This window comes from Aspergillus saccharolyticus, assembly GCF_003184585.1.
Source record: "Aspergillus saccharolyticus JOP 1030-1 unplaced genomic scaffold BP01scaffold_70, whole genome shotgun sequence".
Taxonomy (NCBI): Eukaryota; Fungi; Ascomycota; class Eurotiomycetes; order Eurotiales; family Aspergillaceae; genus Aspergillus; species Aspergillus saccharolyticus.
In genome coordinates, this window is record NW_020290680.1 from 79,786 (window position 1) to 93,580 (window position 13,795).

The window sequence follows — 13,795 nt, forward strand, 5'->3', positions numbered from 1 at the left end:
AAAGACAAGCTCGAGCGAGGGTCACCCTTCCTTCCCTTTCATCAATCTCTCCTTCCAACCTTACCTCGCCCAACGGAACACCACAGCCCTCTGCATCGTCAACAATACTCTCTCTTGCCTGTCGTGCAATCGCACCAGGCTGGTGTCGTCTCAGCGTTGCTTCTAGCTTCTGAACCATCCCTTTACCTACTCTAGCCCTGTCATCGACCACTCAGACTCGCCCTACCATGTCGCTTAGGCAAGACCGGCTGGTGAAGGAGCTGTAAGCCGCACCCTCCTCCCCCTGCATCACGGATTTACGAACTCGCAGGCTCATGCCACCCCTCATCCTCCAGGCGCAAATGGCGCAAGAAACCCCTGTTCGGGTTCTACGCCAGACCCAGCCGCACCCGCCAGGGCGTCCGCGACATTAAAATATGGGAGTGCGGAATCCCCGGCAAGGTCGGAACCATGTGGGAGGGCGGGCTTTTCAAAATGAAGATGTTCTTTCCTGAAGGTGAGTCAGTCGCTTCCGAAAACACTTGCTGGCAGCAGTAACGCTCACAGCCACACCTCGCAGAGTATCCAAACAAGCCTCCAAAGTGTACGTCGACGAGCCCATCCCCCACAAAAGTCTCACTCATCATCGGCTAGGCCAATTCGACCCCCCTCTGTTCCATCCGAACGTCTACCCCAATGGAGTCATATGCCTCTCGATCCTCAACCCGCAGGAATCCTGGTCCGCGGTGTTCTCGATCAAAGAGATCTTGCTGGGGGTGCAGGAGCTGCTGGATAATCCGAACCTGATGTCGCCTGCGCAAACCCCGTCATATCAGCTGTGCAAGAAGGATCCGGATGGGTATCGAAGGAAGATTCAGCAGGTGGTTCAGGAAAACTTGCTTCATCAGGTCTGATGTGGGAGGACAAGGTGGACGATCATCACGATGATATGTCGGAGAGGTGCGCGGTGCCTGCTGTGTTGAATATCTTTTGCCTTGCACCCGATAGAGAAATATGACTTGGTGTTTTGTTGATGGGACGCTGTGGATGATCAAGCGACAATGCATTCCCCATCACGATCAACGTACTCTATTAGCCAAGCTAGAAGATAAAGTAGTAAGTACCTGTTTGGGTTCCTTCCTGCTGATATGAACCGATCTCATCTTCGGCGACTTTCCTCTTATTCCCCGATTATCCCTCCTGACACCCCACTCAACAGCTCAGATTCTATATCAAAATGCCTCATGTTCCTTACTCTTTGTGTAGTGCGCTCTGCAGAGAATTTCCAGAATCTTACTTTGGAAATACTCGTACGTCATACTAAACAAACAAGCCAACCACGCTGTGTTTTGCAACTGTTGCCTCCTGGTAGTGGAAGCATCGGTATGCTCTCCCTTTCTTGTCTCCTGAATAGGAAGCTGACTTGTCCTGGCAGAAGATGCTAGGTGATCCTACGCCCAGAGCTTCTGCTGGGAGTTCTTCCGGGTCCGCATCATCTCATGCGATTGTGCCATTTAGTCGTCCTTTCACACATCTTCAAAACTTCGGCACCTTCCATGCCCGCTATGTCTATCCCCCCTCCAGATATTCTCTACACACTGCTCGCTGCTGCTGCTGCTGCTGCTGCTGCTGCAGGGAGGGGCTGGTGGGCGTTTTTGAAGGTTTTTGGGGGTCAATTTATGGAGATTTCCAATGGGAATAGGAGGGTCACGGGAACCTGCCCTGCAAAATGCCTCTTGGCTAACACCTGAGCAGTCTCGGATTGAGTATATGGTCCCATCGCTTGATAGCTCACTCTGATGCAGCCATTTCTTCTGGTGGCAGTCGCGAGTGAGCGGTTACATGGAAGCCTTTGATAAAGTGGAGGATTTGGAATCTGCTCGAGGACTTATACTATGTCCTTCCGTACATAGTATTTCTAGCCCCCGCGCGATTGAACTACTGCCGCTTCCTCTATTTGTATTCGCTCGCCTGAAGGGAAGCTCAGGAGGAACTCAACTCAGTTTGTCTTCAGGCTGTTGATCTTCGAGCAGAGACTCATCTCACACAATGCAATGTCGGGCTAAGCGCAAATGAGAGATTTAGTTCGCGGCAGCTTCCCAAGCAGAAACTAGTCATCGGTCACGTATATAATATGGCTAACCTAGACACATGATTGCCGAAATTCAAATGCCAGCTTCTTGTTCGAAAACATGGGTCTGAGGCTTACCACTTGTTGACATGAAAGATTCAACGTTGAATGCAATTTTTGCAGACTGGTTGGACAGTTGGGTTGAAGTAGTGGACGATGTTCAGGAGGAAAGGGGATAGTGTATAGAAAAGAAGGAACGACTTAAAATGAATAACAACTCAACACGGCCTGTTTTGTTGCGCTGATTGCGTCGAGGAGAATGGATGGTTGTCACGGAAGTGAAGTCAGGCTGGGGCGTTGGGGGAAAGAGGAACAGCACTGAGGACAGAACAACTACAACTACAAAAGTCATCGACCTGGAATTAACAGAGAAAGGAGGTATCCCGATGCACCTGCCTCACTTCCATCGTGACAGAAGCCCTAATAACAAATAACATTCTTGGGGGCAGTGGGTATATCGAATTACTTATTATACAGGTATCATCCAAGGGAGAGGGGGTATCAGTCCAACAGTCATCGCACATCAATCTCAATCCAGTCCACATCCAATCGCTGTCAACACCAAACAAGCAGAACATCATCGATCCAACGCATTCTCCTGACACTATCGTCCAAGTTAGTACAATCCCATGAGCACGGAAGAGAAAAGAGCATACCATCTGATAATAGACCCCCCGATTCCGCAGCAACTCGCCATGCGTTCCCTGCTCGACAATCCGCGACCCCAAGCCAACCCGACCTTCCCCAAACACGAAGATCACATCAGCCTTCTGAATCGTCGCCAGCCGATGTGCCACCGCTACGATCGTCATACTGCGCTTCGCCGCCAGCTTCTCCAAGGCCGCCTGCACGACCTTCTCGGACTGCGAATCGAGACTCGACGTCGCCTCGTCGAGGAGCAGCAGCGTCGGCTTGCGGAGCAGCGCCCGGGCAATACACAGTCGCTGGCGCTGGCCACCGCTCAGGGCAGCCTGGGCCTTGATCCCCAGCTCGGTGTGGTAGCCTTGGGGCATGGAGGTGATAAAGTCGTGGATCTCGGCGTCGCGGCAGGCTTGCTCGATCGCCTCGTCGCTGACCTCGGAGGGATTGGTCAAGCCCAGGGTGATGTTCTCGCGGATCGTGCCTTCGAACAGTCTCGGTTCTTGGGCAACGAGCGAGATCCGCTGGCGGTAGGTCGCTGTGTCGAGGGATGTGATGTCCTGGTCGTTGAGCAAGACGGTGCCATTCGACGGGTTGTAGAAGCGCTCCAGCATGGCAATCACCGTCGTCTTGCCGCAGCCTGAGGGACCGACGAAAGCGACGAATTGGCCCGGAGTGATATTCAAATTCAACCCCGTGAAGAGTGGATGTTCCTGCGAAGGGTAGCGGAAGGCGACATTGCGGAAGGCGATGCTCGCCGCGCTTGTCGAGTTGGTAAGATTGGTGCTCTTCTGCTGCTGCTGCTCGCGGTAGCTGCGCGTCGGGCGGGAGTTCAGGATGCGGTTGGCAGCAGCTGTCGACTGGGCGAAGTTGGAGCCCCAGCTGAAGAACTGGCCAGCCTGCTGTCCCCCCTGGATGATGGCCATATAAATCACAAAGAATGAGGTGGGCTCGTATTCGCGCGAGGCGAGCAGCTGGCCTCCATACCAGAAGGTCAGGGCCATGGCACACAGCTCCACACTGTCGGAGAAGGCGAAGACGAGCGTCGCGTACCACGCCTTGCGCAACGCTTTGCTCTGCTGCTCGACCAGCATGGTTTTGTAGCGGTGCAGGATCGCGTCTTCCATCGTCAGGGCTGACACCGTCCGGAAGGCGTCAATGGCCTCCGCCGCAAACTGCGAGCTGCCAGAATATACGGCCGCATTCATCGCCTCGAACTTGATCTCGTACCGGATGCGCATGAAGGCGGCCAGGAATGTGCACGGCAGCGCGGCCAGCACCGCCACCAGACTGAGTTTCCACCCAAAGATGAAGGCGATAATGATACATCCGATCATGCTGAAGATGGAGATACAGGGAAACGCTCCGTTGACACCGAGAAGCTCCTGGACTTGCTTGGGGTCGGTGGACAGGCGAGAAACCAGCGAACCCGAGGCGTTGTCGTTGCGGTCGTGGTATGGAATCGGCTTTTCAACGATGTTCTTGAAGTATTGATTTCGGCAGACCGAGGAGATTTCCTGCGCATATCAGAATTGATCAAGCCGGGGAGAGTATCGTCTATCAACTCACCACCGAGAAACGATTGGCGGAATATCCGACCGTGGCATAACAGAGGGCGTTGCCAATAGCCAGAACGAGGAACATCAGACCCCAGAAATTGGCCGCATGGGAGAGCTTGTCCCCTGAATAGTTGAACACCTGGATGATTCGAGCGAACAGCCAACTCTGGATGGGATAGGCAGCTGGTCCTTGTCAGTATCTTCAGGACTCTTCTCAAATATCTTCGAAGGCTTACCTCCAGCACCTGCGGTGCCAAGCAGCGCAGGCACATAGAACCGCCACTGGCCTCGGTTCTCGTACACAATCAGTCCAATGCTGCCAAAGAAGCCTCGTTGCTTCGATTTCTCCAGTTCCTCCTCCAGCTCGAGCTGATGCAGGCTCAGTTTATCCGATTTGGCGTCGTCGTCCGTGTCTTCGGCCCCTTCCTCGAGTTCTTTGTCGTCCGCACCCAGCAACTCGAGTGTCTGCGCATTAACCAGCCCATTGTACACGCCGTCTTCGATAGCCAAGAGCTCCTCGTGTGTTCCCTGCTCGACGTTGACGCCACCTTTCATCACCACAATGTGGTCTGCCTTGCGGATCGTCGTCAGCCGATGGGCAATCACGATGGTCGTGCGGTTCTCGGCCAGGCGATCGAGCGCCGCCTGGACGATCTTCTCGCCGCGTACGTCGATTGCACTGGTCGCTTCGTCCAGAATCAAGATTGTGGGTTGCTTAACAATACTCCGAGCTATGGCCAGACGCTGTCGTTGTCCTCCACTGAGCTTGGTCCCGTTCTCGCCCACGATGGTCGCAAGGCCGTCCGGCAAACGATCGATAAACTCATCCGCAAACGCTTCCTGACAAGCCTGTTGGATCAACCCGCGCTTGACCTCCTCCGACTCATGCTCCCACTGCGTGCCGATCAGTCCATAGGCAATGTTGTTGAAAATAGTATCGTTGAATAAGACCGGCTCCTGCTGCACCAGGCCGATCTGCGTGCGCCACCACTGCAGATCCAGGTCCTGGATGTTGTGCTCTCCCACCATGATCGCCCCCTGGTCGGAGTGATCCGCATTGGCGTTCAGTTCATACCACCGCTCAAGCAGCCCGACGATGGTACTCTTGCCAGAACCCGAGGGTCCCACTAAAGCGGTGGTCTTGTGTTTTTGAAAGCGGACGTTCAGCCCCTTGAGCACTTTGGAATCCGGGCGCGATGGGTATGTGAAATGCACATCCTGGAATACGAGATCGACTTCTGCCGAGACCTGGGGGGCCTTGAGTCCGCTGGAATCGACCTGGTTGCTGTCGATCATGTCGAAGAATGCGCTCGCGGCGCTGGCAGCTTTCGAGATGATCATCAACGGCGAGGCGATGGCGCCTAGAACGCTGACTGCGACCATAATCGAAAAGAATACACTAGGAGCGTCAGTGAGTGAGTGCTTTTTCGATGGTCGACCGAACCCCCAAGTGCTTACGTGATGACAGTATTGATGTTGGCAATATGTCCCTCCCGGTACAGCTTGAGTCCAAACCAGAAGGCCAGCGAGTAGCTGGCGTACATGGCAAAGAACATCAGACCGAGCTGGGCCGCGATAAGCACCGACAGATTTCTTCCGCGCAGCCGGGCAATTTCAATCCACTCAGCGTATCGCTGGGCCAGCGTCCCCTCGGCCCCCAGGGAGACCACGGTGCGGATTGAGCTGAACACCTCGGCCGCGATGGACGCGTGTTTTTCGTCGGCCTTGTCGACCTGCTGCTGGACCTTGGTGATCATGGGAAGGGTGAAAAAGCAGACGATCAGTATGAAGAGCAGGGCGGCGCTGGTGACCAGGGTCAAGGCCCACGAATACCGGAAGGCGATAACGTAGGCGGCGACGAGCAGGGCGAGCGACTGGAAGAGGATGGCCAGCTTGTCGGAGATACTCTGCTGAATCGAGTTGGACAGAGTGGTGATGGTGTTGGTGACCGAGCCGACCGAGACTTGGTCAAGTTTGCTGATGGGCTGGGCGAAGAGCGCCTGCATGTATCGCAGGCGGAGGGTGCCAGACACGCGGAGGCCGATGACCCGGAAGCAGTACTGAAAAAGGTTATCCATGCGCTGGCTCAGGATGAGGCAGTTGACGCACCATTGAGAAATACGTGAGGGCAAACTTCGCAATGAAGAGGTAGACGATGTCTAGACTGAGTGGGTGTTAGGGTCCGGTTGAGTGATTGGCTCGAGTCGCTGTCGACAACTCACCTCAGTCGGCTGATGGCAGACTTAAATTCGCCTTCGGTGGTGGTGGACCCATCGCTGAAGTAGCCATTGAATTCGCCCACCATATTACCGAAAATAATGTTCATGAGTGGTAGGGGCTGGCGAAGGGAGTTAGCGAATTTCACCGGTCTTCTCTCTCATGGGGGGAGGGCAACATACCACACCCGAACCGATGGAGGAAATGAGGGCAACGACGAGAACGGCGCGATCGGTAGCGGAGGTATACGACAGCAGCCTCTGATCATCACAAGGATTAGCTACTTCTGATCTCAACGATTGATTGACAGAAAAATCATACCAAGTAGCTGCCCAGCGAGGCTGTCTGTTCAGGGCTGACATCCTGGGCATCAGACTTCTTGCCGGCTGTCGAAGGAGCATCCGAGTGATCGGTCACGGAGACAATCTTCTCCGCGGTGAGGATATCACTAGACTCGCCATATGGTCGAGGATTCTCAGTCGATGAACCCATAGCGACTGACCTGGAGGGAAATCATGCAGGTAAATTGAAGCCAGAGGAAGGGAAGCAGCCCAGGTGTCATGGTGGGGATAAACATGATTTATATGGCAATGGTCTAGCCAGGGGCAAATCCAGCCTAGATCCATGCAAAGTTACGATATGCGGATAAGTGGAGTCGTATCGATGCAGTCTTTCAATAGAACCAAACCAAAGTCAAGAAATCATGGAATTTTAGGGTCCTGTCGATCCCCGACAAAAAAAGCAAAGCATGGATGTCCGGACATTCGGGGATTTCCATGATCCCGGGGGCGGTGAGAGACAGCCTGCAGCATACAGCATACAGCATACAGCGATACTGCCGGCAGACTGACGGTTCGGATACCACAACCAGAGGCGGTCAACTTGCAGCTTCCCCCTGATTGTGTTGTGCCCCTCGGGGATTTCGGAGGGTTGCAACTCCCCGAACTCTTCCATTCTCTCCCCACTCAATTCCTCCCCCCTCCACATCATGACCCAATCCCTATCAGTAAGTATCCTGATCTTGTTTGTTGACCTATCGCCATCTTTGACTATATTTTCTAATCCCAGCCCAGTGCACACGTTGCCAGGCCAAAAAGGTGAGTCTTCTCCTCCTTCCCCCCATACTGGGCAGCATGCCAACAATGACGAAATAATCACGGTAGATTCGCTGCAATCGCGCCGACCCGCCATGTGACAAGTGCACCACTGCTGGCGCCCAGTGCACGTATCTGCCTAGAAAGCAACGCACTCTCAAGCGGAGGTAGTCTCTTTCGTTCTCTGCGACTGCTATGTGTCAGATTGGGCTGACGCGACCGTGCGATGTAGAGCAGTCCATGACAAAGATATCCTGCGCGAAATCCTCCGACGTCTGGAACGCCTCGAGGACCACTGTCGACTGGGCCACAATACGGCCGACGAAGATGACATCCATCGCTCTATGTCCGTAGAGTCGGACAACATCTCGACTCCTGGTTCGTCGTCGACGAATGAACTTCCCCCGAGTGCGCAGTCGCCCGCTGGTCAGGCCATGGTGCAGAGCCTACTGGCCCGCGTCAAAGACGATCGCATCCAATCCCGCCTGCACTCACACGTCTTCTGTGCCATTGACAAGACCGGGTCACGCTTCTTCGAGAATGAACGCTGCATCAAAGCGTTGGATGCTGCCATCGCGCGCATCGAGCAGCTCGATCCAGCGCCAACAGAGCTCAGCCCCCCGGCGATCCCGAAAGAGACGGCAAAGAAATGGATCAACCGTGAGTGGTCAACTACCGGTCCAGAGGACGGAGTAGCCAACGGCAACTGACTCCCTCAGAATACTTCAGCAACTATCAATTCGAAGGGTTTCGCATCCCGCTGGGAAAGGACTTCATGATGGCAATGCCCGAATTGATGGAAAGCCCCCACGTCCGGCTCGATGCGACCTCCCAGATCATCTACTACAATGTCCTCTTCCAGTCGTTCATGCTCGACGGGGATGAAGTCGAAGCGAGAAACCAGACTGTTCAGGCTCTCTGTGGCACGTGTCTCAAGTTAGCGGAGGAATGGCTCGGCCAGATCCAGAATACGTCTGCCGATCTCTTTGCGGCATTTATGATGGTGTGCAGATATCCCCGTCGGGGCCAGGCACGAAGCTGACAGCAGCAGATCTCGATGACGCTTGAGAGTTGCGACAGCGATCTGTCGTGGAAGATCTTCAAGACCGCCTGTCCGATCGCCCGTGCTTTGGGCTACTTTTCGGTGGATGAGGATCAGCACGACTGCAGCGAGAGGTCGTCGCGGACGGAAGAAGTCTCGCCGCACGAGGGGATCGAGCGCAACCGCAAGCGGTTCGAATTCTGGCATATTCTCCGGACCGAAAGTCACTTTCGACTTTCTTTCGGAAAGCCCGCCATCATCTCCGGGGGATCCTGGGCAGTGAACTTTCCGGATCCCACCATCACCGGCGTGGACCATGCGTCCACCCGCTTCATTCAAATCCATTTCCTCGCCTCCATGCGTTTGACGATCGTGACAATGCGATATCTCGACATTATGGCCACCAATCCCGACACTCATACCCGGGCATACAACGACACCATTGATGGATTAATCGCGGAAGTGCAGAAGATCATGTCCGATTGGAATCCGGTAGGACGATGCCTACCATGGCTGCTGACCCATGCTGACCCAAGCAGGAAGAGCTACTGAACTCGACGACCAACCGCATTGACACCTGGTTCTGTGTCGACATCCTCTTCAGCAGCTACAAGATGCTCATCGTCTTCTACCAGTCGAAACCGTCCCACCGCGACAGTCACCGGCTGCCATATCATACCGTGGAGATCGCCCGGAAGAGTCTGCAGAGGTCGCGGTCGCTCATGGAAGCGACGCCTCGCCCGTACTGGGGTATCAGGTATGTGCTTCGTGGGCCTCCATACAGCAGCTGTTCGATGCCTCGGCTAACCCAGACAGTCTCATCTTGCTTCACCAATCCATTCCCCTCTTCGTTCTCTTTCATGATATCCTGGGATGCTACGACCGCGAGGGCATTGAGGCGGACGTCGCCCTGGTGACGTGGTTTGACGATTACATTGAAGTCGCGTCCAGAGACCGGATGGAGTTGAAATGTATCAGTCTCGTAGTGCGAGAGATGACGCGAGCCTGCCAGGAGGTCGCAAGGGGCCGTTAAGACTGCATTGAAGGTGATCAAGACAACTGAACTATGCATCTAGTCATCCTCAGCATATCCTTCAAATCACCCTCGATGCTAGTCGCCAAACCTATCGATTTTAACTCCGCCGGGCACCCACCGTCTCTCCTAGACTCACCCTGACCAACTTGATCGCTCCCTCGCCAGTTTCTACCCGCTCCTCATTCTTCCCACGCAGCACCCCGGGCGTTGACATACCGACCCCTAACTCTAGAGATACTACTTTTTGCCCGGGTCGATCATGACCCCATGTCGCGCGAAGAGGGTGGTGGAGGTATAGTCCCGTCCCGTGGCGGCGGAGAGGCCCGCGCCACAGCTGAGGAGGACGGTGTCTGCTTCGCCGGACCAGATGCGTGCTTCGTCAATGGAGGCCCCCGGTCAGCCGCGGTGCTGAATTGAGGGCAAAGGTAAAGGGGAGAGTAGTCGCGCGTAAGCGACCGTGTCCTCCTCGCGGAAGGTATCGAAGATGATGTTCGTGATGCCCATTTCTGGATGCTGGCGCAACCAGCGATGACAGCCTCAACAGCCAGAGTTGCAGCTTCGTCAACGGGAAACGCGAAGAGCCCGATTGAGATGCTGCACAGGGCGACTGTCTTGCCATCCTCGTCAGAAATTGGTAGTGATTCAACCTGGTCGAGCACAGCGCGATAACACTGGGCGAGCTGAGCGCGCTGTGCAAGGCCCAGGCTGGACTGATCAGCGTCGAGCTGCGGCCCGACCGTATGGATAATGTACGGCGCTGGGAGACAGTAGCCCGCTGTGATCACAGGGTCACTGACCGGGAGGTTGCGGTTCCCATTGTCCATGAGGCGGAAGCATTCTTCTCGGAGACGGGGACCGGCACGCGAGTGAATGACGTTGTCGATGCAGCGGTGCGCGGGCTGGAAGCAGCCCAGCCTGCGGGTGTTGGCTGCGTTTGTGATGACGGTGAGGTTACTGAGGGTGGTGATGTCGCCTTGCCAGAGATGTCATTTAGTCATTGTGACTCGGTCGGAGGCATCTTTGTCTGCTGTGGCTCGAGTCGTGACCCGAGGGAGGGCTGCGGCGTCAGCTAAAGCGCGGTGTGATCGCTCCCACAGCGAGATCTCTTCGATATCGCGCAAAAGGGCTGGCACGAGGAGCTGTCGTGGGTGGCGTACACAAAGCAGCCGCTTCATGGGTCGGATTCGCGCCCAGGTCTACATAGTAAGGATGTGATCCCCCGTTGCAGCATCATGACCATGATGGCATGTATGTGCTCAGTGGAAGTCATGGGAGTCGCGAAGTAGGGACTGTAGGACCCTGGGCAGCGGATTGGCAGCCATAACTTACTGTCTCACTGGCTTTCTTGCTTAACAATGACTCGGGTCCTTGTTTCCAAGGCCAGGCGTCATATATGTATTCTCCATAGATCCACCCAGCGGAGCCATTTTACCCAAAGAGGAAACACAAGGATGTTTGTTGATAATTTGTTTGTTTGTGCTGTTTAGAAATAACCGGAAGCCCAATCAAAACAGCAAGTGATTTTTGAGCTGTTTGCATGGCGGTCCAATTCCGCGCGGATTTCGACGCTCACCAAAGTATCCTGCTAAACACAAAACAGACGCAATAGTAATATCTCTTCCTCGATGGTCTAACGGTCATGATTTCCGCTTGTCAATCCCACTCGGGAACAAGCGCGGGAGACCTGGGTTCGACTCCCAGTCGGGGAGATTCTTTTTGCTCTCATCTTTCCGTGAGGCATATATGATCCAGTACGTGCCAGTTACTCTACATCAGGATCTTGTCCGTTCTTTTTGCTATACTCCACAATAAGGACTACTTGCAGACAAAGCAGTTTTGACTATAAGTTGTGTTTGACTAGTTGTGCAGCGACGGGATATATAATGTGATTGTTCCCACTCCTGGCTACTAGCAGTTAATGGTATTGTTCCAACCCCCGGCAACATATATCGCATGGAGCGCTGCTGCAGTCAGAAAGAGAGGTAAGAATATCGACCGTTGCAGATACAAATGGGCTGGATTCCATGATTTGGGACACGAATTATGATATTGGGGGGTGGCGTAGTCGATTCGGGATCCAGGCTCGTCATGATATTAACTATGCATGGCCGACGCTGGAGAGAATCTTCGAAGCAGCAGAGTATAGCCAGGCGAATTACTGATATAGAACCTCCACTTAACCTCACATCACTTTATACAATCTACATAGACCTTACTTAACTTAGCCCAACTACAGATCAACGACATCCCAGCTACACCTTATCTACACCTCAAGTACATCTCACCCCGGAGTGGGAACTCAGTCTGAACTCATTTGAAGACGTATATACATCAACCATCATCAGTCATAGCGCATTCTATAATACACAAACAAAACATCATAAGTCATCGATCATGCCGGAAGAAAGAGTGGATGCTGACAAAGGAAAGTGAAAACAAAATCATTAGGGCATCATAAATCGTTTTGGGGTATCAGGTTCCTTCCTTCTTCCTCTTTCTTTACAAAGAGGTGGGGATGGGCAGCTCGCTCAGGGACTTGACCAGACCCCGCAAGGCCGGGTTCAGCTCCGCGGCGGCCGCCTCCAGCTCCGTCACCGTCTTGTTCACCTCGCGGCCGAGCTGGCGGATCAGATCGTAGGTCGCCTGCAGGGCGCCCGTGCGGTGCAGCAGATCCAGGATCTGCGTCTTGCTCTCCGGCGACAGCGGGGCCTCGGCCGCCTTCTGTCGGTAAATGCCGAGGATGACCGTCTTGGCGGCCGGGTCCAGGTTGCAGCAGCGCACGATCGGGTAGACGATCTTGCCGTGGTCCAGGTCCTCGCCGCGGCCGAGCAGTCCCAGGTACTCGTGGCGGATCTGGTACCAGCGGCCGAGCAGCTTGGCCAGGGGCTCAAAGTCCAGCGATGATCCCTCCATGCTGGCGGCCTGCATGAGGCGCACGAGCAGGCGGAAGGTGGAGCCCGACTTCTGGTCCACCATGGTCAGGTACTCCTGTTCGGACGGGGCGTGGGAGGTGGTGCGCCAGTCGAGGTCCCACGACTGGCCGATAAAGCGGGCCTCCAGCTCTTCCAGAAGCCCGTCAAGCATGCCGGGGCACTTGAGGCTGTTGACGATCTTAGCCACGCGGACGAATGTGTAAGCGGCGCTGTTCATGCACTGCGCCCGGCCAAAGACCTGGTGGGCCGGGGTGCGCTGGCTGCGGTGGGTCGCGTGGTCCTGGATGTCGGCCAGCATGTGGGCCGAGTCCTGCAGTTCGTTGATGATCTGCTTGATGTAGGTCAGGGGGCGGTTGGGGACCTGCAGCCAGACGTTGAGAGCGCTCAGCAGCTCGCTCTGCAGGTCGGTGATGGCGATGGATCTCATGTAGCCGGCGGGGGCCAGCAGGGGCATGGTGTTGAGCTGGACGATGGGGGCAGGCTCCTCGGCGAGCGGAGTCCAGACCGGCGCGTCCTGGGGCTCCTCGGGCTGGGCCGCTTCCTCCACATGTTCCGCCTCCTGCTCCTGATCTTCCTCCGCCTCTTCCTCTTCCTCTGCCTCCGCTTCCTCATCCTCATCTTCCTCATCGTCATCCTCATCTTCAGCCGAGGCATCTCCTTCGGAAGAGTTCTCTACCACATCGGTGGTGGAACCGTGCTGGCTGTGCTCATCCTCCTCCTCACTCTCCTCGACCGTGGCAAGCACGGCGTAGCGGGGCGTGTTCTTGGACCAGTAGTGGATACCTGCGAGGGACGAGCCGAGGATCTCCATCCACTTGCGGAGCTTGGGCGCGAGATCAGGGTTGGCCTGGTAGAGCGCCTCACGACGCTTCACGAACTCCTGCTCGTTCTGGATGATGAGCTCCTTGGCCTGAGCGATCGCCTCCTCCTCGGACATGTTCTGGTGTTGCATGAGGAACAGGATGACGTTGGCCACGGGGCGCCTCTTGGTCTCGCGCTTCTCCTTCGGCCAGCTGTAGTAGTCGTTTGTGAAGAACATGGTGCGCTCGGCGGCATCGAGCGCGTCTCTGACGATGGCCTGATCTTCCTTGCCCAGGCGGGTGCCGTGGGCGAAGCCCATTAGGGTCCAGTACACACTGTCGCATCCATTAGTGCTGGTTCGGGG

General features: G+C 55.2%; 5 protein-coding genes and 1 non-coding gene across 6 annotated transcripts; 3 read left to right on the plus strand and 3 right to left on the minus strand.

The window, feature by feature from the left end:
* Positions 1-227: 227 nt before the first annotated feature.
* On the plus strand, positions 228-912 carry BP01DRAFT_410618 (ubiquitin-conjugating enzyme E2; the record flags this gene model as incomplete). The annotated part of the gene is made up of 4 exons (XM_025578881.1): positions 228-262; positions 336-496; positions 560-583; positions 634-912. The coding sequence occupies 4 exons, from the start codon at positions 228-230 to the stop codon at positions 891-893; spliced, it is 480 nt and encodes a 159-aa protein (XP_025426393.1). The 3' UTR covers positions 894-912.
* A 1,554-nt stretch (positions 913-2,466) lies between these two features.
* BP01DRAFT_361312 (ABC transporter ATP-binding protein) lies at positions 2,467-7,061 on the minus strand. The gene is made up of 9 exons (XM_025576120.1): positions 6,847-7,061; positions 6,708-6,785; positions 6,531-6,646; positions 6,418-6,472; positions 5,767-6,368; positions 4,545-5,707; positions 4,319-4,491; positions 2,767-4,266; positions 2,467-2,714 (listed from the first exon to the last, which is right to left on the minus strand). Exons 1-9 carry the CDS (start codon positions 7,015-7,017, stop codon positions 2,688-2,690), a joined length of 3,885 nt encoding a protein of 1,294 aa, XP_025426394.1. The 5' UTR covers positions 7,018-7,061; the 3' UTR covers positions 2,467-2,687.
* A 452-nt stretch (positions 7,062-7,513) lies between these two features.
* BP01DRAFT_387401 (transcription factor domain-containing protein) lies at positions 7,514-9,694 on the plus strand (the record flags this gene model as incomplete). Its single annotated transcript, XM_025577736.1, has 8 exons — positions 7,514-7,531; positions 7,599-7,622; positions 7,689-7,786; positions 7,852-8,279; positions 8,339-8,622; positions 8,671-9,153; positions 9,201-9,418; positions 9,478-9,694. The coding sequence occupies 8 exons, from the start codon at positions 7,514-7,516 to the stop codon at positions 9,692-9,694; spliced, it is 1,770 nt and encodes a 589-aa protein (XP_025426395.1).
* A 260-nt stretch (positions 9,695-9,954) lies between these two features.
* BP01DRAFT_387402 (A1pp-domain-containing protein) lies at positions 9,955-10,937 on the minus strand (the record flags this gene model as incomplete). The annotated part of the gene is made up of 2 exons (XM_025577737.1): positions 9,955-10,670; positions 10,898-10,937. The coding sequence occupies 2 exons, from the start codon at positions 10,935-10,937 to the stop codon at positions 9,955-9,957; spliced, it is 756 nt and encodes a 251-aa protein (XP_025426396.1).
* Positions 10,938-11,316: 379 nt separating this feature from the next.
* On the plus strand, positions 11,317-11,406 carry BP01DRAFT_t313. Its single transcript has one exon. It is a non-coding gene; the product is annotated as a tRNA-Asp (tRNA).
* Positions 11,407-11,928: 522 nt separating this feature from the next.
* On the minus strand, positions 11,929-13,792 carry BP01DRAFT_221438 (terpenoid synthase). Its single transcript, XM_025571141.1, has one exon. It carries the CDS (start codon positions 13,748-13,750, stop codon positions 12,197-12,199), a length of 1,554 nt encoding a protein of 517 aa, XP_025426397.1. The 5' UTR covers positions 13,751-13,792; the 3' UTR covers positions 11,929-12,196.
* Positions 13,793-13,795: the final 3 nt, after the last annotated feature.